The 23,239-nt window shown below is 39.4% G+C and overlaps 1 protein-coding gene across 5 annotated transcripts in view; it reads right to left on the bottom strand.

The window, feature by feature from the left end:
- TTC28 (tetratricopeptide repeat domain 28) overlaps positions 1 to 23,239 on the bottom strand; it is a 755,749-nt gene that overhangs the window by 337,271 nt on the left and 395,239 nt on the right. For all 5 annotated transcript variants that reach the window (XM_055252441.2, XM_055252442.2, XM_063623363.1 and 2 more), the window contains 3 exons: positions 21,194 to 21,341; positions 11,946 to 12,218; positions 10,543 to 10,673 (listed from right to left, as the gene is read on the bottom strand). In XM_055252441.2, coding sequence (XP_055108416.2) covers positions 10,543 to 10,673; positions 11,946 to 12,218; positions 21,194 to 21,341 — 552 coding nt within the window. The remainder of the gene's footprint in view (positions 1 to 10,542; positions 10,674 to 11,945; positions 12,219 to 21,193; positions 21,342 to 23,239) is intronic.

Here is a 23,239-nt window from a genome sequence, read left to right as displayed (position 1 = left end):
AGAGTTATATAGGCTGGTGCGGTGGCTCACGCCTGTAATCCCAGCACTTTGGGAGGCCGAAGCGGGCGGATCACGAGGTCAGGATATCAAGACCATCCTGGCTAACACAGTGAAACCCCATCTCTACTAAAAAATACAAAAAGAAATAGCCAGGCGTGGTGGCGGGTGCCTGTAGTCCCAGCTACTCGGGAGGCTGAGGCAGGAGCATGGCTTGAACCCAGAAGGCGGAGCTTGCAGTGAGCTGAGATCATGCTACTGCACTACAGCCTGGGCGACAGAGCGAGACTCCGTTTCAAAAAAAAAAAAAAAAAAAAAAAAGCTATATAATTTTTAGGTCACATGGTAATAAGTGGCAGAGCCAAAATTCAATGCCAAGTTTGTTGAATATCTAATTTCACACTCTCAACCACTATCCTATATTGGAAAGAAATTATCTACTCACGGCAGCAGCTTCAGACTTTGCTCATAGGCCCAAGCAGTATACATCCTTTCTCCTCCACTTGCATAAGAATATCTACTAAAAGCTGTGAAAAGTTCTTAAGAAGAGGGTACTGCAACAGTCTAGGTAAAAGAGATGAGAGGAGGCAGGAAAGAGATTTCTAATACAGAAGAAGAGAATCGAGTAACCAACCAAATATGACAGTGAAGGGAGGAGGTGGTTTGGGCAACAGGACAATGGTGAATGCAGAAATAGGCACAGATTGAGGGCTCAGTCAACAGAGTTGAAGGTACGTATCCAGGAGGCAGGTGGGTAGAGGGTATGAAGCTCAAGAGACAAATCAGACTGATAAAAAATACTTTGGAGTCAGTAGTTTTCTCGGAGGGTGGAGCCAAGATGGCCGAATAGGAACAGCTCCGGTCTACAGCTCCCAGCCTGAGCGACACAGAAGACAGGTGATTTCTGCATTTCTGTTTAAGGTACCGGTTTCATCTCACTAGGGAGTGCCAAACAGTGGGTGCAGGACAGTCAGTGAAGCGCACTGTGCACGAGCCCAAGCAGGGCGAGGCATTGCCTCACTCGGGAAGCGCAAGGGGTCAGCAAGTTCCCTTTCCTAGTCAAAGAAAGGGGTAACAGACGGCACCTGGAATATTGGGTCAGTCTCACCCTAATACTGCGCTTTTCCAATGGGCCTGGAAAACGGCACACTAGGAGATTGTGTCCCGCACGTGGCTCGGAGGGTCCTATGCCTACGGAGTCTCGCTGATTGGTAGCACAGCAGTCTGAGATGAAGCTGCAAGGCCGCAGCGAGGCTGGGGGAGGGGCACCCGCCATTGCCCAGGCTTGCTTAGGTAAACAAAGTAGCCAGGAAGCTCGAACGGGGTGGAGCCCACCACAGCTCAAGGAGGCCTGCCTGCCTCTGTAGGCTGCACCTCTGGGGGCAGGGCACAAACAAACAAAAAGTCAGCAGGAACCTCCACAGACTTAAATGTCCCTGTCTGACTGACAGCTTTGAAGAGAGTAGTGGTTCTCCCAGCACCCAGCTGGAGATCTGAGAACAGACAGACTGCCTCCTAAAGTGGGTCCCTCACCCCTGAGCAGCCTAACTGGGAGGCACCCCCCCCAGTACAGACTGACACCTCACTCGGCCGGGTACTCCTCTGAGACAAAACTTCCAGAGGAACTATCAGACAGCTGAATTTCTGGTCTCACGAAAATCCGCTGTTCTGCAGCCACCGCTGCTGACACCCAGCCAAACAGGGTCTGGAGTGGACCTCTAGTAAACTCCAACAGACCTGCAGCTGAGGGTCCTGTCTGCTAGAAGGAAAACTAACAAACAGAAAGGACATCCACACCAAAAACCCATCTGTACATCACCATCATCAAAGATCAAAAGTAGGTAAAACCACAAAGATGGGGAAAAAACAGAGCAGAAAAACTGGAAACTCTAAAAAGCAGAGCACCTCTCCTCCTCCAAAGGAACGCAGTTCCTCACCAGCAACGGAACAAAGCTGGATGGAGGATGACTTTGACGAGTTGAGAGAAGAAGGCTTCAGACGATCAAACTACTCTGAGCTACGGGAGGAAATTCAAAACAATAGCAAAGAAGTTAAAAACTTTGAAAAAAAATTAGAAGAATGGATAACTAGAATAACCAATGGAGAGAAGGGCTTAAAGGAGCTGATGGAGCTGAAAGCCAAGTTTCGAGAACTACGTGAAGATTGCAGAAGCCTCAGTAGCAGATGCGATCAACTGGAAGAAAGGGTATCGCTGATGGAAGATGAAATGAATGAAATGAAGCAAGAAGGGAAGTTTAGAGAAAAAAGAATAAAAAGAAATGAACAAAGCCTCCAAGAAATTTGGGACTATGTGAAAAGACCAAACCTACGTCTGATTGGTGTACCTGAAAATGACGGGGAGAATGGAACCAAGTTGGAAAACACTCTGCAAGATATTATCCAGGAGAACTTCCCCAATCTAGCAAGGCAGGCCAATATTCAGATTCAGGAAATACAGAGAACGCCACAAAGATACTCCTTGAGAAGAGCAACTCCAAGACACATAATTGTCAGATTCACCAAAGTTGAAATGAAGGAAAAAATGTTAAGGGCAGCCAGAGAGAAAGGTCGGGTTACCCACTCTGGGGACTGTTGTGGGGTTGGGGGAGGGGGGAGGGACAGCATTAGGAGATATACCTAATGCTAAATGACAAGTTAATGGGTGCAGGAAATCAACATGGCACATGGATACATATGTAACAAACCTGCACATTGTGCACATGTACCCTAAAACCTAAAGTATAATAATAAAAAAAAAAAGAAAATGTGGCACATATACACCATGGAATACTATGCAGCCATAAAAAATGATGAGTTCATGTCCTTTGTAGGGACATGGATGAAATTGGAAAACATCATTCTCAGTAAACTATCGCAAGGACAAAAATCCAAACACCGCATGTTCTCACTCATAGGTGGGAATTGAACAATGAGACCTCATCGACACAGGAAGGGGAACATCACACTCCGGGGACTGTTGTGGGGTTGGGGGAGGGGGGAGGGATAGCATTAGGAGATATGCCTAATGCTAAATGACGAGTTAATGGGTGCAGGAAATCAACATGGCACATGGATACATATGTAACAAACCTGCACATTGTGCACATGTACCCTAAAACCTAAAGTACAATAAAAAAAAAAAAATACTTTGGAGTTACCAGCATATTTGTATATCAGATTTCCTGAATAGAGAACACTATCTCTAATCCTATGTAATTTATGTACTCTTCTGACAATTCATATTAACTCATAGGAAGGCCTCTGTGGGCAATTAAAATTAATTTTGATTAAGAAGGTTAGTCAGAATAAAAAAATTCTGTGGAGGCCGGGCGCAGTGGCTCACGCCTGTAATCCCAGCACTTTGGGAGGCCAAGGTGGGCGGATCACGAGGTCAGGAAATCAAGACCATCCTGGCTAACATGGTGAAACCCCGTCTCTACTAAAAATACAAAAAATTAGCCAGGCATAGTGGCGGGCACCTGTAGTCCCAGCTACTCGGGAGACTAAGGCAGGAGAATGGCGTGAACCCGGGAGGCGGAGCTTGCAGTGAGCTGAGATTGCGCCACTGCGTTCCAGCCTGGGCGACAGAGCAAGACTCCGTCTCAAAAAAAATAAATAAGAAAAAAAAATCCTGTGGAGAAGATACCACCTCCCCTATTAAGCATCTGAGAGCAACAGTAGAAAAGAAAACCTATTAAGCTATGCATTAGTGTGCCTGTAGTCTCAGCCACTCAGGAGGCTGAGGCAGGAGGACTGCCTGAGGCCCGGAGTTTAAGGCCACAGTGCACTATGATCACACTTGTGAATAGCCACTGCACTACAGCCTGAGCAATGTAGCAAGACCTCTGTCTTTAAAAAGCAATAAAATTAAAAAAAAATTTTTTTGGCCAGGCACGGTGGCTCATGCCTGTAATTCCAACACTTTGGAGGCCGAGACGGGTGGATCACCTGAGGTCAGGAGTTCGAGACCAGCCTGGCCAACATGGTGAAACCCCATGTCTACTAAAAATAAAAATTAGCTGGGCGTGGTGGTGTGCACCTGTAATCCCAGCTACTTGGGAGGCTGAGGCAGGAGAATCACTTGAACCTGGAAGATAGAGGTTGCAGTGAGCCGAGATCACGTCATTGCACTCCAGCCTAGGCAACAGAGCAAGACCCCATCTCAAAAAAAAAAATTTTTTTTTAGAAAAAACCTATTGCTTTTTAAAGGTAGGCAGACAAACTACTTTCAGGCTGCTATCTAGCTACTTTGGAAAATCCTAAAACTTATTATATAGCCAAAGATGCAAGAGGTAGAAAGATGCAGTTTAGTATCCTTCCCACGCATAGCATTTACAGTATTAATTTTTGCTTCAAAAGGCAGTTTACTGTATTTTATTTCACTATCAAAATCATGTAAAAGGGCAAACAAGGTATAATTTAGGATCACAGGTACAATGTAACAATAGGATAATCATAAAATCTGTATTGCCTGAACTTATAAAAAACTTATATAAAACTTATATAAAATTGAAGATGGTAAGACTGCTGTTTGGGAGTGTTCTCAAAGATCTAATTAGTGCAGTAATTAAGAGGAAAAAATAGCTGTGTAACATAAGAACAGAGATGTACAAAATTATCATTATCTTCAAATAATTTGCATTACAAGAGAATCAACAAAAAATTATGCACTAATATAATTTTCATATGATAATTTTCATGACAAAACATGCAAGATGAACACCCTTCCTACATACCATCAAAAACTATTTTTTAAAAAAATCACAATGAGGGCCTGGCGTGGTCGCTCATGCCTATAATCCCAGCACTTTGGGAGGCCAAGGTGAGGGAATTGCTTGAGCCAGGACTTCGAGACCAACCTAGGCAACATAGTGAGACCTTGCTCTACAAAAATTTTTTTCAAATTAGCCAGGCATGGTGGCATGCGCCCATAGTCCCAGCTACTTGGGAGGCTGAGGTGGGAGGATCAGTTGAGCCCAGGAGGTCAAGGCTGCAGTGAGCCATGATTGTACCGCTGCACTCCAGCCTGAGTGACCCTGTCTCAAAACACACACACACACACACACACACACACACAGTGAAAAAATATCTCATTTCCAATAAGATACACGAAGTGTATGGGAAAAGAAAATCTCCCTAAAAGTGTAGATGAGTGAGGGGACACGTAAGAATAAATGGAGAGACAGACCAGGCAACTAAATAGAAGACTGACTATTGAAAATACATCAATTTATTCATAAGTAATATGTAAATTCAATACAATTCCAACAGACACCCCAATGAATGATTCTCCAAAATCTAACAAAATGATTTTAAAGTTCATTTATGGGACAAGAGGACAAGAATATCCTAGACATTAAAAAAATAATAATGGTATAGGACTTCTCTAGCAAACATAATGTATTATAGGGCAATAATAATTAAAACCATGTGTTATTCGAACACAAAGTGCCTAGCAGCTCAGTGGGATGACACAGCAATGCCCAGAATCAGACCAATACAAAATAACCAATACCACTATAGAAGAAAACAGGTTAAGAGTATTAAAGTTCTTTATAAAGGAAATATAAGCATAAAGCTCTTTATAAAAGAAATTTTAAAAAACAGTCAACCCAAGTAGTGATCAAAGAAATGCAAATTAAAACAATAAGATATTACCTTTTTCTTAACCTATTAAATTGACTTTTTGGTTTTAATATTAATGACCAGTGTTGGCCAGGGCAGGGAAATGAAACCTCTGATACATTGTTGATAGGCCTGAAACAGATGCAGCTTTCCTGGGAGCAATCAGCAATAAGTATAAGAAGTCTTACTATGTTTATTCCAAACCAACCCACTTCTAATAATTTAACTAAAGGAAATGATAAGAGGTGTGTTTAAAGATTTACCTACAAGGATATTTTTCCAGATTTTATAATACCAAAACTTTTGAAACAACCTAAATATGTAACAGTAGGAAAATAGATTAAATGAATTATGAGAAAGCCATAAGAATTTCAGTAGAACACTTAATAAAATGAAGAAATGTGTTATAAGTGGAAAAACATAAGTGCAAAAAGTTATAAAACAGCACTCCAAGAGGATTTCCATTTTGGTTTCAATAAATACAAACAATCATAATTACATATATGACTAAAAGAGCATACCAAAAATATTAACAGTATGATAGGCTTATAATTAGTTATTTTCATGTAATTGTTATGCAATTGGATAAAACTAATAAATATTAACTTTTTTTTTTTTTTTTTGGAGACAGGGTCTCTCTCTCTCTCTTGCCCAGACTGGAATACAGTGGTGCGAACCTGGCCCACTGCAACCTTGGCCTCCCGGGCTCAAGCAATCCTCTCGCCTCAGCCTCCTGAGTAGCTGGGATTACAGCATGTGTCACCACACCCAACTAATTTCTGTATTTTCTGCAGAGACGGGGTTTCACTATGTTGCCCAAGCTGGTCTCAAATTCCTGGGCTCCAGTAATCTGCCCACCTCGGCCTCCAACTCCTGGGCTCAAGTAATCTGCCCACCTCGGCCTCCAACTCCTGGGCTCAAGTAATCTGCCCACCTTGGCCTCCCAAAGTGCTGGGATTATAGGCATGAGCCACTGTACCCAACACTATACTAACTTATATGAAAAACAAGATTCTGTGACTATATTGAATAGGACTGTGGTAAATATCTGATCTTTGCTAAAGCCATGAACTCTCTTACCACTCAGCAAAACATGACTGATATGCTAACCAGAGTTTAGGATCACATTCCAAGTTTCACCTGTTACACAAAGCTTCCTCAAGTTTATATCAGTCTCTGCCCCTCTAGAGTTCCAGAATTTCAGCAGTGATTAAGACAGCATTCATCATTTATTGCTGAAACAATGTTTTAATATTTTCATGTATTAAAGCTTGCCTCAAAAAGAAAGTAAGTCCCTCAAAGGGAGTAACCCCACACCACACTACCCAGACCTTGAACCCTAAGCACAGTATTAGGTGCCTTTATGAGAAGACACCACACTTAACTGAATTAAATCTCAGAATGGCCAACTAAAACTCTGAACCTAGATAAAATACATATTGCTGAAATAGTTCCCTTTAGATATTTTGTACATTCCTGTAAGTTCTAAACCGATATTAACTCCAGTCTTAACAATTGGTGGCTGGTTTCAGGGATACAGGGATAAAGATTTCCAGTAAAACATGGGCAGGTAAGAAGCAGCACTCAAAAACAACCTTAAAAATTAGAGAAATGCCCTTGTTCACTGCAGCGTTATTCACAATAACCAAGATATGGAAACAACCTAAGTACCTATCAAGAAATGAAAGTGTAAAGAAGTTATAGCTCACACACACAGACACATACATATATTGGAATGTTATTCAGACTTAAAAAAGAAGGAAATCCTGACATTTGCAACAACATGGATGAACTTTGGAGAATATCATGTTAAGCGAAATAGGCCAGACACAGAAAGAAAATTACTACATGATCTCACTTACATATGGAGTCTAAAATAGCTGAATTCATGCAAGCAGAGCATGGACAGAATGGTGGTTACCAGCGGGGGTTGAGGGAGAGGAATGGGGAGATGTTGGTTAAAGGGTATACAGTTTCAGTTATATAGGATAAATAAGTTCTAGAGCTCTAATGTATACCAGGAAGCTACAGTTAATAAATCATATTATATACTTAAAATTTGCTAAAAGATTAGATCTGAAATGTTCCCCCCTCCAACAGAAAGTTAAAAAGAATTACTGAATGCTTACTATGTATCAGATACAGGAAATACATTTATGAACAAAAAACTAAGAAAAACACATTAATTTCTCCAAACACCGCATGTTCTCACTCATAGGTGGGAATTGAACAATGAGAACTCATGGACACAGAAAGGGGAACATCACACTCCGGGGACTGTTGTGGGGTGGGGGGAGGGGAGAGGGACAGCATTAGGAGATACACCTAATGCTAAATGACGAGTTAATGGGTGCAGGAAATCAACATGGCACATGGATACATATGTAACAAACCTGCACATTGTGCACATGTACCCTAAAACCCTAAAGTATAATAAAAAAAAAAAAAAGAAAAATACATTAATTTCTCATGAAAAATAATGGTACTTTATAATTCCAGAAGCAAACACAATAGAAGAAACACAGTAGGAAAAGGGGAAATTCCACACGTCAGCCAAAGAATCAGATAAATATGCTTGAGCAACATCAAGCAGGAGCATGGGCTAAACAGGAGGAACAACTCAGAAGTCCTCTGCAATAGTTGAGCTATCTATGGCTGACAACCCAAATGGGCCACTGTGAAAAGGGAATGGCCAGAAGAGGTTGATTATTAAAGTCTTAATAATCAGAAACTTTGAGGAGAATATTATTAAGCTTAGAAAAGGAATGTGGTAGCTGGACATACTCTCCTCACATAAGGGAAAAAAGAAATTCTCCTCAGTGGGAATTTTAAATCAGCCCTGGAGTCGATTACTTATACATAAGGAAAATATCCCAATAGGCAGGCTTGTGCTACTGCAGTAGCGGCTATGCAAAGGGCAATTTTGGAAGGGCTTAGAAGTGACTGTGGTAGGTGGCAAACCTAAGATGAGTAGGTTTGGGGAAGGAATGGGTACCAGTATTACTTCAGGGTCCCTTCCATCCTCATAATTCAATGATTTCTTATTAACATATTGTACAGCAGAGGTTATAAAACATGATATAAATTACACTATTGAGAAGAGGGAAGGCAGAAAAATTTCATTCCTCCTGTTTAACATCTATAATATAACATCTGTGATATCATAGAGAATGTCCTACGATGATATTTCTTTACCATTATGATTCAGATATCTTAAAAGTCTTTCTACCCTTTGTAGTAATTGGGCTAATACATACACCTTGAAGGTTAGGAAAAAAGAGTATAAATGCAGCTCTTGCCTTTCCCCCCGCACCCCCCCCAAGATGGAGTCTTGCTCCGTCACCCAGGCTGGAATGCAGTGGTGCAATCTCAGCTCATTGCAACCTCCACTTCCTGGGTTGAAACAATTCTCCTGCCTCAGCCTCCCAAGTAGCTGGGATTACAGGCACCCGCCACCACGCCCGGCTAATTTTTGTATTTTAAGTAGAGACGGGGTTTCACCATGTTGGCCAGGCTGGTCTTCAACTTCTGACCTCATGATCCACCCGCCTCAGCCTACCAAAGTGCTGGGATTATAGGCGTGAGCCACCATGCCTGGCCAGCTCTTGACATATTTATAGCAATCTGTCCCTTCACTAAATGGACCTATCTGGACAATTATGCTGTTTTAGTTCTTAAACCTGGCTCTCACTTCTTAATGCTATTAGCATATCTGTCTCTAGGAGTCTGATCTCTCATTTCACTCCCTGAACATCAAGAAATCAGATCATCTGGCTTATAAGAATTGTTTGTAATGTTAGTTATTTGGGCAATAAGAAAAGTGTTCAGGTAACTCTCTAGAGAATAAAACTGCCCAAACTCCACGGCCCTTCAATAGTCTGTTTTGGTGGCTTTCAAATGCTTTTCTTCCCCAATTCCTTCCTAGTGCCTGACCATGTTCCTGAGACACGTAGTTGCTGGATCATTTAAACAATCTAATTAATCTTTATAAGGTTCCATAGTAGAATTCTTAGATGTAAACATGACTAAACATATTTCTTAACACATAGATTGATTTATAAACTTATTGTTGCCTCTGCTATTAACCTTCTCTTCCCTATTAATAATATTATAATAAAAGCTATCATTAATGGAATTCCTTTGTGGAATGCCACTGTGGAAATCCTGACACCATGCTGGGCACTTTACATATATTATTTATAATCCTACCACATCTGTGTTTGGAATAAATAGAATAATCATTTCCTGAATAAGAAAACAGAGGAGTTAAGTTATAACCCCAATATCCCACAGCCAGGAAGTACTGCAGCTGGGATTTAAATCTGGGCCTATCTGACACCAAACCTCACCTTCTTTCCAGTCTGCAGACAGTCTCTAATCATGTTACATCTACTGAATATTAACTCTTTGAGCATATTATATTTCATCTCTTTAATAAAGACTATGATGATATTTCTTTACCAGTATGATTCAGATATCTCAATCAAACTCAATATGCTCCTGAGTTGAAAATCCACCAAAGCAACAATGTAAAGAGTTTGCAGTAATAATATCTGATCTAAAAAAAACAATGTTTGCTTTTTACAATTTAATGAGTATGGCATAATGACATAGCTTTTTTCTAATTTTACATAAACTTGTGCACATTTGAAGATAGTAAGAACAATGCATCTGACAAAGCTGTTAGATCGTGAGGTCAAGAACAAAGTCATATCTATTTCTATATATCCAAGGACTATGCTTGGATATATAGAACACTCAATTGTTGATGAAAAACAGAATCAATAAGTCTCAAATAATACTTTCTTCTGAAAGTAATATTTTAAGATACCTGAAACAGTTTGTTTTTTAACAGAAAATAGAGCTCCACGTTTCCAAAAGAAAAAAAAAATGTTTTTGGTCTGCAGATAAACTTCCTACCTCTCGATCTTTAAGTTTCATGGCGAGTACCAACTGATGCCTGTGGTTAGTGAGAGCCTCCCGGTAATTTCCTTTGGAGAAGAATGCAGAGCCTAGATTCCCATGAGCTCGGCATTCTCCTGTCTGGTCACCTGGATTGAATTGAGAAAAAAAAAAAAGATAAAATTTCTCTAAGTTACAATGTTATTTATAATATATAATGGTCATCTTAATTTAAGAGCCACAGATTTACTAGCTAAGATTTCACTTATCTTCTTTTAGAAAAGTATTTGTTTCTTCCACAAGACCCTATGTGGGGAGTTATTGTCCTAGAATTTAAATCTCTGGATAACAACTGCTATTATTGTCATAACATACAACTGCAGACAGGGACTTAGGTGTCTTGGAAACAAAAGGTTAAAGACCTTAACACAAACTAGCTGCTGTTTGAGTCCTCATTGCCCCGCTAATGATCTTTGATTCTAAACAACCATCAGCTTGTTGGTTCAGTCATTTGACTCCAAATCTACGAAAAAATATCTTTACAAGTATGCTGGTGGTAGATGCACCATATCCCTTCTCTTACTCCAATCCTGTAAGTCCTTGAATAATCACCATAATGACCATCATAATCATAAGCCATACTTATTTTACAAATGAGAAAACTGGGTCACAGAGAGGTTAAGAAACTTGCCCCAAGTCACACAGCTAGTAAGTGGCAAAGCCAGGATTCTAAACCCAGTAGTCAGGCTCCACAGTATACACTCTTAACCTCTATACTATACTATCTCCTTCAACAAAATGATGATGCATCCTAATGAAGGAAAAAATTAAAACTAAGATGAAAAATTCACCCAACAACGTTATCATCTCACCTATTTTGTAAGCCCAAATCTCTGGAAAGGGCAGTGAGTATGTTATTCCACATCTCTTGGCCTTTGGGAAGTGCTAGAACCTTGTTATATGAGAAAGCTGTAAAGACCTGAATAGTCTAAAACAGAGAATGTTCTAGAGGCACTCACTTTTTTTTTTCTTTGTTTTATTTTTTGTTTAAGAGACAGGGTTTTGCTCTGTTGCCCAGCCTAAGAGTGCAGTAGCATCATCATAGCTAAGTGTAACCTTGAATGCCTGGGCTCAAGCAATCCTCCCACCTCGGCCTCCAGAGTAGCTAAGACACAGGTACACTACACCCAGCTATTTTTTTTTTTTTTTTTTTTTTTTTTTTTTAGAAACAGGGTCTCACTATGTTGCCCAGGGTGGTCTCAAATTCCTGGCCTTAAGCAATCCTCCCAAAGCGCTGGGATTACAGGTGTGAGCAACCAGGCCATCACTTTTCACTGCATATTATTCTCATTCATGTCATGTTACTCAGCTTTCTTTGTTCCCTTTCTGCACTGAAATAGAGAAGAGAAGCATCACTCTACCTAAGGTCTTGGCTACATCCAAGTCCTGCTGCATATATCCAGTGCTCTTCTCTGTATTTCCAAGAGACCAGTAAGCACTGCTCAGGGCAGAGAAAACAGAACCTCTCAGTTTGAGGCTGCAGGTACCAATCTTCAGTGCGGCTTCTAAGACAACCACAGAGGCCCCATGATGGCCAGCTGTCAGGAGTTCCTGCCCAACGACAGACACAACCACAAAGGGACTCTTGTCCAGTTTCATTTTCTGAAGCTGCTGATAAGTGGGCTCGAGGGAGTCTGAAAATAAACAACAATAACAGCAACATAACAGGAGAACGTAGGATGATACAAAAACAATCTTTTCTAACATGCTCTAGAAACAAATGTTTATCATACCTTTTGTGGCTTATTTCAAGTATAAATTCTTCAACCTTTATTCTAGTACCACCCTAACTGTCTGCTTATCTCATATGACTAGTATCACAAACCCCAGTCCAGTAATTTCCTTCTCCTCACTCTTGCACGTATATGTCTTATCCTTTCTTTTGGCCTTTGTGATCATCATGTGCCACTTTCCCTGAATAGTTCCCTCTCCTCTGTCCTGTTCCCCTCTCAAAATATTACAGGCATATCCCTCCAGTCCTACTTGTACTGGGAATATCCCCAGGTCCTCCTCTGGCATACATTAATCTGTGTATCCAAACTTGTGCTGCATTTTAATAGTATTGCACAGTTTTGTCACTAACTATTTTAGAATTGTTCTACACGTATTAATTTTGTAAATATTTTTCCAGCTAAATCTAAAGACTGGTATAGGACTACTGTAACTCCATAGCAAGTGGCACAATGTGGGTACTCAGAAAACTCATCATGAACACAGGTGAAAGTCCCTAACATGTCTGGCATTTGATAAGAGGTTTGTTTGTGACAGGTTTTGCTCCGTCACCCAGGCTGGAGTGCAGTGGCATAATTGTGGCTCACTGCAGGCTCAACCTTCTAGACTCAAGTAAATCCTTCCACCTTAGCCTCCCAAGTAGCTAGGACCACAGGCACACACCATTGTCCACGGCTAATTTTCAAAAAATTTTTGTAGAGATGAGGTCTCATTACGTTGCTCAGGCTGGTGTCAAACTACTCGGCTCAAGCAATCCTCCCACCTCGGCCTCCCAAAGTGCTGAGATTACCGGTGTGAGTTACCACGCCCAGGCTGATAAACTTGAATCTGAATGACAGATTAATAAACCCTGTCCATATTTTTTCCTAGAAGATGCAATAAAAGCTCTCCCAACAAAACCCTTGTCATTCTCACGGGTAACCCAGTATCCATTGCTGCTTCTGAGACCAGTAGCTCCCGACTAGAAGAATATTATCCATTTTTGTTGTGGTCATAAATGAAACCATAAAGAAATCATCTGAATTTATTTATTAAGATGGAAGATAAAATTAATGTTAGTCTCATTTTATTTTCCTATGGTATTAAAAGAACATAGATAGGGGTCAGTAAGCCACAGGAGATTTTTTTCCCATTTGAAGCTAAGTTTGAATGTAGATAACCTCTAAGCTCCTTTTCCCAATTCTTTTTTTCTTTAAAGACAACTGCAGAGGTATTAATGATAGCCCTACAATGAGATGGCACTTAAAAAGCATTTATTATTAGCTTTCCTGAAAAACTATTTCACATTAGTTTTTCCACTATGCACATGTAAAAAAAGAAAAACTATAAAATGGGTGGTCTCTTTAAATCTTGAGTCTCCTAGCCAACAGTACTGCATTAAAATGTAATTTTTACAATTTATGACTTTGAATCTAAACTCTCCACTAGAAAGCTCTTGTCTGAATCAACAATGCCACAGAAATCTTGAAACCTGGAAACCTGCGGGTGCCTAAAGCATTTTTTTCCTTCAATCAGATCACTAACAGAGAACAAAGAACATTCTTACACCTGTCAAGATTCAAGCCGTGCAGAGTGCTGGTAAACACTAGCTAACCAATGGGGTTAAGTACAGGCACAAGAACCCAGGAATTGCTAGAATACCAAAGCACAATACCATAATGAAATACTGTGAGCAGAATTTTGGTGGTGTCCGCTGATGAGTTTGGCAGTCAATGTTGATCACATCAGCATCCCACTGGCCAATTAGCAGAAAAAAAATAATAGAATTTTAGAGTTGAAAAGGCTTTTAAAATATGCTCTCTTAGAAATGAAGAATCTGAGTATTTAAGTGACTTACCCAAAGTTGGAAAGCTTGGGACATAGCCAAGATAAGAACACACTGCAGGGCTCTAAGCCCAGGTTCTACAACATCACACCAGGCAAGATTCTTAGTTGCTAGCAACATACACCAATCTTGGCTGCTTGTAAGCAGAAAAGAAACACATTGAGTGACTACTGGGAAAGGTGGAAAACCAGGCCTCCAAACCCTCCATCAAAATCATACCACAAAAGCTGCCTGGTGAAGGTAACATAATCATTGTAACCAGGACACCACAGTTTACAATGCCCCTCCCCACACCACCTCACTGAATGCCACCCTTGGAAAATGAGTGTCACCATTGCCACCTCCACCACGAGAACAAATTCTGTGCTATCCTTTCTTCTTTGAACCTTTAGCTTCTGATTCAAGGATGGGGTCCCAGCTGCTAGGGAGAATGGGAAAATTAGGATCTGATGCTTTCAGCTTTTATTATAGACGGCAGAAGCAGAAGTGTATGATGGAGAATGCCCTAAACTGACAGCCCAAATTGACTGATGGCTAGCAAAGATACTATGCTTTACTCGGTGATATCTTTTCCCAGAGCAACCACAGCTAAGTTAGAGAAATAATCATCTAATTGAGCCTCTAAAATTCTACAACAATGGTAGGAAGAAGAGTGAACATTGCCACAGAAAGAAATACCTGGAAGATTCCCAAAAGAGAAAGAAATCTTTAATTGTACAAATTTTCACTAGATGAAAATGAAACTGATGAAAGAGAAGTAAAAGATAAAATTTCCCTTCTCGGTATATAGGAAATACACTTCAAAAGATAAATTATAATGCAAAGATCAATGCAAGGCTACTATACAAAACATGCTATAAGAGTTTGGAAAAGGGAGGGATTATCAAGGGCAACTGGAAAGCTTCATGGAAGCAGAAATTGATCTCCTGAAAAAAGAGTAGGGCTTAGACAAGTCTTTGCTAAGCATTTCTGAGAGTAGAAGGCATTTTATGCAGAAGATTTGTCCTAACAGAAGTGTCAGAGAAGATAGATACATGAAATGACAGGGATTGCTGAACAGGCCAGCTTGAACTGACCAAAGAATACTTGTAGGGAAGGAAGTTGATGTAAATTAATGGGGAAAACACTGAGCTAAATACATACAGACACCTGTATTTAAAAGTCACATAGCCTCAGTCTCTCACTTGGTCAAATGTGTAGGTTGAAAGTGGTGATTGTTACACAAATCTATTCATGTATATATGTATGTCAATGTGTACAGATACACACACACAAAAGTCCATTTCACTGTATATAAATTTAAAAATTTTTTACTATCAAATTTCTCTGCTTGGGTTGTAATTATGTCTCATTGGTCCACACCCACAATCAAAAGCTCTAGATATACAAGTGGTAAGATAAGTTTTCTAAATGTATAGGTGATCACTACAATTATTTCCAACTCTATTATTCTAACTCCGATTTTAGAGTAAACTTGGGCTATTAGCAAAGAGACTAATTTTGTGATTTTAGCAGGCTAGGTGAAACAGAGTTTTGGCAGCCTATAGCTATTAAGATGCTTTTCTTTCTAGAGTCTATGGATAATACATGAAATAGGCAATGTCCAATGAACTCCATAAGAACATAAAGCCCTTTGCAACATCAATTCATCAGCCATTAAGTGTTTTTGAAATATAAAGGCTTTAAAAATTTAAGGTGAACAAAATCATACTTCCTAACACTTGAAGAGCTTGTAGGAATGTAGCAGAGGCTAATAATAAACAAAATCACACTCAACTAAGAGATATATTGTATTTCATCAGTTCTGAGATGCACATTTATTCACATATTAACAATCTCTGAATTTGGGATTTAATACCTGTGAACTCAACAGTGCTATGAAATGGTGTGTCACTTTTATATCTAAAGGAGCCTAAAAGAGCTCTTTCGGAAGACATAAAATAAAAATATGTGTCATCATAATAGTCGGTAGTTTTTTTCTTTCTTTGTAATACATAAAATAATGAGGCCAGGCATGGTGGCTCACACCTGTAATCCCAGCACTTTGGGAGCCAAGGCCAATGGCCCAGGAGTTCAAGACCAGCCTGGGCAACACGGTGAAACCTCATCTCTATAAAAAAATACAAAAATTAGCTGGGTGTAGTGGCACAGACCTACAGTCCCAGCTACTCAGGAGGCTGAGGTGGGAGGATCACCTGTGCCCAGGAAGGTCGAGGCTGCAGTGAGCCATGACCATGCCACTGTACTCCAGCCTAGGTGGCAGAGTGAGATCCTGTCTCAAAATAATAATAATAATAATAATAATGATATAACTTTTAATTCAGAGTTCTTAGAAGTGGTAAAATGTGCTATGGGACCCCAAAAGAGAAAGTTGTTACTAACTCTACCAGGGTAGGTCTGGGAAGGCTTCCCAAAGGAAGTGGTACCTGAATAGAAATCAGAAACGTGAGAAACCAGTGTTTTCTAGGAACTGCAGGTAGTTTTAGTTGAGAATATCTGGAGATAAGAAGGAAAGAGAGGCAAGGTCTTTTCTACTAAGGCTTGAGAGAAACTTCTCCAGTGAGTGCTCATAAAGAGGACCTTAGGTACTACGTAGTGTTCGTTCCACATCCACACCACTACGCCTGCCCTAAACATAAGAGCAATTAGTACTGCTGCTGCTTCCACTCCTTGGTGAGAAGAATGGCATCATACTGCAGAGGAAAAGGCATCCTACAGAGGCCTGCCTTTAGATGCTAGTTCTTGACTTTCAAAACAACATTAGGAGATGGATATTATAATTTCTCTCTACAGATACAGACTGAAGTATAGAGAAAGGAAGCAACCTTGCTCAGCCAATGGACTAGCAAATGGCAGTGCTGGAATTAGATTCCAATCTTTTGGGGGAAGAAGCCTATGTTTTTGTTTTTTGTTTTTTTAAGACGGAGTCTCACTCTGTCTGTCACCCGGGCTGGTGTGCAGGGACACGATCTCAGCTCGCTGTAACCTCCGCCTCCCAGGTTCAAGCGATTCTCCTGCCTCAGCCTCCTAAGTAGCTAGGATTACAGGTGCCCGAGCCTATGTTTTTAACATAACATTTCAGAAGGAAGCCTCCTGTGAAAAGTGACTCCCACCTAAAAGAGAATCAGAGGGAATGAGCCCACTTAGGGTAGACAATTAGGCAAATAAAAGGTGAGCCCCAACTTGACCCTGCAAGAAAAGCTTATACATTTAACAGGCATTTTCCAATAGCACTTCATAAAATCCGCTTCCCTGGGTCCCCAGGAGCTGGTGGAAACACCACAACAGGCGATAGACCATAAATGTAATAGTTTTTAGATTGCCAAATTAACAGGAAGAGAGACAATATACACAAGAGGTCCTCAGCAAGAAGTGACCCTAGCATCTTCAGAGGAACAAATAAAGGTAAACTCAATCTCACTTGGTAATTACATTAATAAATCCATGGTTGGCAGTAATAGTATGCTACAACATCCAAATTTGCTTAAGTGTTTGTAAGATACAATAAACTGAAATTGCTGAAAGATTATCTTAAAAAAGAAATAGAATATGGTAAAAAGATTACTTGAGAAATCACATAAAAGAAAGTATCAATTTATATTTATTTTATATTCTCATTAATGATTTAAGAGAAATACATCATATAAAATAATGTAAGTATATCCACAGGAGAAAAGGTTTAGCTGATATCTGATTTGTGTGCATGAGTGAAACTAAAAAAATAAAGTAAAACAGATTTAATCAGTTAGAAATACAGGCAACAATAATAAAAAATCAAATGAGCATCAGTGTGGAAAAATATAATGTATTTATATGGGGGAAAGGGTATATTAATATAGGTTGGCCCTGCCTTAAAAGAAATAAAATCTTGAAACTTCCACAAAGACCAAACCACAGGAACACTGTGCAAGTCATGAGAGCTTTGTCTGCTTATAGAAGCACCAGGACCAGTTTTCTCCGCAGCATTCAAGGATTACAAAACAGGCTGGTCTGAGTGCAATAGTAGTTACAACTAACTGATCACAACCAGTTACAGATTTATCCTTCTCCACTCTCACTGCTTCACTTGACTAGCCTTTAAAATACAAAAAAAAAAAAAAAAAAATTACAAAAACAACTGACATAACAGATCAGACGTATATGTAAAGTGATCCAAACTGCACAGCTCTGCAACAATGGCAAAACTTAGGAAGCTGCACGAGGCTAAAATAAACAATGGCTTAAAAAGTGGGCAGCAGCCGGGCGCGGTGGCTCACGCCTGTAATCCCAGCACTTTGGGAGGCCAAGGCGGGAGGATCACGAGGTCAGGAGATCGAGACCATCCTGGCTAATACAGTGAAACCCTGTCTCTACTAAAAATAGAAAAAATTAGCCGGACGTGGTGGCGGGTGCCTGTAGTCCCAGCTACTCAGGAGGCTGAGGCAGGAGAATGGCGTCAACCCAGGAGGTGGAGCTTGCAGTGAGCCGAGATGGCGCCACTGCACTCCAGCCTCGGCGACAGAGCGAGACTCCGTCTCAAAAAAAAAAAAAAGTGGGCAGCAAATGATGAGAAATTTTGTCAATTACAACCATATGACAAAAAGAGAGGTCATTGAGATGTGGGATGATGCACAGAACAATACTGTGCAATGTAACATACTCCATAAGTTGTTGGTAAGAAAAGCCTACCTGGAATAGATACAGTGGTAAAGACAATGCTAAAAATAAATCAGATAAATTAAATTGCCTTAAAGGAAGAGAAGAAGATATTGAAGCATTCCAGGCACCAGTAGGAAGCTGCTTTCTCCAGGTTCAGCCTTAGGTCACTTACATAAGATGGGAAAGAACCTGGTAGAGAAAACCCTAAGGGTGACAGCAGCTCTGAGCTATTTCTAGCAGTGCAGGGAAGATTTCCCTACATTTATCTAAATAGATCGCTTCAAAGGCAAAATGGTAAGTGATTCTACTGATCTCAACATATTCACTCCAATATTCTAAGGCAGCAGCAGAAGAACCTCAGAATAAAGAGGTAGTATCTTCATGAACTAAATAAAAAATGTTCCATGTAAATTCCTTGTGGAAGGGTGTAGGGAGAGAACAAGAAAAAACTAGAAAATGGAAAGGAGAGATAAGATGATTTTTTTCTTATTGTCCATTCTGCCCCTGCTCCCTAAGCCCTGGAGCTCCAAAATGCATCTGCTCTAAGTCAAAGTTTATTTATTTATTATTTATTATTTATTTATTTATTTATTTATTTTGAGACAGAGTCTCACTCTGTCACCCAGGCTGGAGTGCAGTGGTGCGATCTTGGCTTACTGCAACCTCCGCCTCCCAGGTTCAAGCAATTCTCCTGCCCCAGCCTCCTGAGTAGCTGGGATTACAGGCGCGCACTACCACACCCAGCTAATTTTTTGTATTTTTAGTAGAGACGGGGTTTCACCGTGTTGGTCAGGTTGGTCTCAAAATCCTGACCTCGTGATCTGCCCACCTCGGCGTCCCAAAGTGCTGGGATTACAGGCATAAGCCAACACGCCTGGCCAGTCAGAGTTTATTAACAGCAGGTCCCCAGGAGGTTTCAGCCTGTGGCAAAACGTCAGCTTTGTAGAGTTTATAAAATCGCATAAAGAGAGAGGTGTTTTTTTTTTTTTTTTTTTTTTTTTTTGAGACGGAGTCTGGCTCTGTCGCCCAGGCTGGAGTGCAGTGGCGCAATCTTGGCTCACTGCAAGCTCCGCCTCCAGGGTTCACGCCATTCTCCTGCCTCAGCCTCCCGAGTAGCTGGGACTACAGGCGCACACCACTACGCCCGGCTAATTTTTTGTATTTTTAGTAGAGACGGGGTTTCACCGTGTTAGCCAGGATAGTCTTGATCTCCTGACCTCGTGATCTGCCCGCTTCGGCCTCCCAAAGTGCTGGGATTACAGGTGTGAGCCGCCACGCCCGGCCGAGAGAGGTTTTCTTAACACTTTCTTCCTAAAATATCCTGAATTTCAGGAAAATATTTTTTATAGCTATGAATTACCCAGAGACCAAATGAGTACCATTTAGTTTATCAAACTTTTATTTGGCACATACTTTGAGCCAAGTATAATACTAGCCAGTATATTAAAAATATCTAAGGCTGTGAACATTTTCAAAACTAGATAAAATGTTGAATGATGCTGCTATTAAAAATTTTAAGTTCATTTTTCCATATGAAAAATTCAAAAACATACCACTTCAGACTGAAAAACAGAGTTCTGCTTGACATACCCTGATTAAAATGAATCATTATTAGCTGTCTACTGTCTACCATAAATCTGCCTCGGTGTCTCAATCACTCCCCAAAGATAGCAATTGCTATACATACTTTTAGTCAAATCTTCCCAAGAATTCATTCCTCAAAAATCAACACTCCTCAAAATGAAGCCAATCTGTTTTGGGCCTCAGAACTCCTCCAACCTCTACAGTACCATTTTCAATCCATTCTTTTTTTTGTTCCAGAATACCAACCAGTGTAAAGTAGAACAGGGAGAAAATATGTAAACTGGTATCTGTCTTGTTTCTTTCTTCTTTTAATTCAACATAATCTTTTAATGCTCCTCTGAAAAACCTGAGACACAGCCTACAATTAGATATGTATTTCTTTTATGAAATATAAGAATGTCAAATGTCTTCTCTTATTTGAGTATTTCTAGAAGGCATATACTGGTCCATCTGAAAATCAATTTCCTACTAAAAGTGTTGTGGTTTCGAATTATAGAATTTCAGACTACAGAAAAACTATAAGGGTTTTTAAATAATCCCAAAAGCTAGAGAAGTTGATCCATTTACCCATTGTCATACAGTTAGTTAATGAAAAATTTAAGAATGTAATATAAGTCCACAAACTTCTAGGTGAGTGGCCCTTCTACCATACTATTCTGCCTCATTAACATCACTTGTTGGCAGTGATTCTTGATTTTCCTTGGTCTAAAATATCAAATCTTAGCAAATTTGATAACCTATCAATTCTCTGTGCCTGAGCCTAAAGTCTTGGAAGGCTAGAAATGATCTTCTTTAAATTAATGTTATACCAAGTACTTTTATCATATTTACCTCTCATGGGAGATTTCATGGCGGCTTCCACCATCCCCACCAGAAGCTGGAGACTCTTGGGGTCTTGAGCCAGTCCAGATGCAAAGGCTGCCAGGGCATCGGCATGACGTCCAAGGTACTGGAGGGCAACACCCTGTCGGAAGTATGCCTAGAAATAAAAGATATAAGATGCATGTTTTGCCTGTGTTCCAACAAGGCTGATGGTGATTCTTTACTAGAACAACAGATCAGCAGAACTAAGATTGAGATATACTTGATTTAAAAACCTAGTGAACAGTTCATAATGAAATGAACTAACTTCTAACATCGTAAGCATACTTTTATCAGGCAACTTCTATTTAAAATTTTCATCTTTTCACTTCTAAGACACATCAATTTTATCACATTCTTTGGTATTTATTCACACGTTACTTTTACTGTTTTTGAAGTATTTTAAAAATATTTCTTATCCCACCTTTAATGCCATAAGCTCCTCAGGAAAGGGACTTGAAGATTTCTTTATATCTCACCTAAGTATCTAGTACAGTGCAAAAATAAATGAGATGAATTCTACTTATTTTCTATTTCCCCCTCTTAAATAATTATAAAGGAACAAATGAGTGTGTGATTATTGTTAAAATAATTTTAATAATGAGTAACACAACATGGCTACTTACTTTTAATGTGTTGTTTCACACATAATATTTAAAAGCAATTACCTATATGTGTGCTTTGCTTAGAAACCAAAAAAGGTTATTATCCTTTGTATTCTTTGAGTTATTTTAACAACTAGTATTATCAATTGTGATTATAGGAAAACATTCCTCCTTCTAACTAACTGCAGAAAAGACCAGAGAATTAGTAAGATATTTAAATATTTAAATTTTAGAATTTTAAAATAGTTTTAAGAAACTGCCATTTGTTTTCTTTTCTCTTTTTTGTTCTTTTAATAGACAGAGGGTCTCACTCTTTCAACCAGGATTGAGTGCAGTGGTGCAATACTAGCTCACTGCAGCCTTGAACTCCTGGACTCAAGCGATCCTCCCACCTCAGCCTCCCAAAGTGCTGAGATTACAGGCATAAGCCACTGCACCCAGCCTGCAGTTTGTTTTCAACTACACAGAATAAAACCAAGCGGGTGACAAAGTGTTAACTTGTATACAACCAGCAAATTAGGTGTGTACCTAATTAAATAATACATACAAATAACATATAATTAACATATTCATTGCTTATATGACAACATCTGCTTCTAAAATACTTGGTCTCCTATTCAACTGAAATATTCTTACAATTCTGTTTATAACACAAACTTATTTTTTTTCAACCCAATATACTTAGAAATTGTCACAAATTGTATTCATGGGATCTAAATGAAGTTTCAAACTCTTAAAACTACCACTCAATAAAAAATACATAATTAAAAAATTTTATATTATAAATGCATATACACAGAGAGTGAGAAAGCACCTTTTGTGTTTACAAGATATATTTACTTATTTTTATAATGATTATTTGAGGTAATTTAAGAGAGGCAACACCATTCAGTGTTTCTATTAAAAAACAATCCATAAACAGAATGAACACTCAAATTATTAGACTACTCAGGCTTCTATGAAAGTATCAGCAGCTGTGAAAACTCAGACCCCAGTAAGATAATAACCTATAAATGCACTTTCATTACTAATTCATAGGATCACTTCCCTTCACTGGACTCAGCCACTGTTTTAATCTTTAATGTGTTTACAAACATTTTTCATTACCTTTTTCATTTCACTTCTTAGGTAGTTTCTATATTGCAAGAGGCAACAGTATATTCCAACTAAAAATAACTATATATAAGTACAGAAATACTATATTAAAACTAAACTAAAAATATACATGTTTTTATATACAAATATGCCAAATAACTGTAAACTTATTAAGAGACACAAAAAATGTCTTAGTTACTGATTTCACATATTATAAGAAAAAAATCTTAAGTTAGTATCAATGAATTCTGATAACTTCTTACATATTTGAAGCAAAACATTACTTACTTGAGAGGGCAACTGATTTTCCTGTCTG

Source organism: Symphalangus syndactylus, chromosome 18 (genome assembly GCF_028878055.3).
Source record: "Symphalangus syndactylus isolate Jambi chromosome 18, NHGRI_mSymSyn1-v2.1_pri, whole genome shotgun sequence".
In the NCBI taxonomy this organism is placed as follows: domain Eukaryota; kingdom Metazoa; phylum Chordata; class Mammalia; order Primates; family Hylobatidae; genus Symphalangus; species Symphalangus syndactylus.
This window is presented reverse-complemented; position numbering and strand designations above follow the sequence as displayed.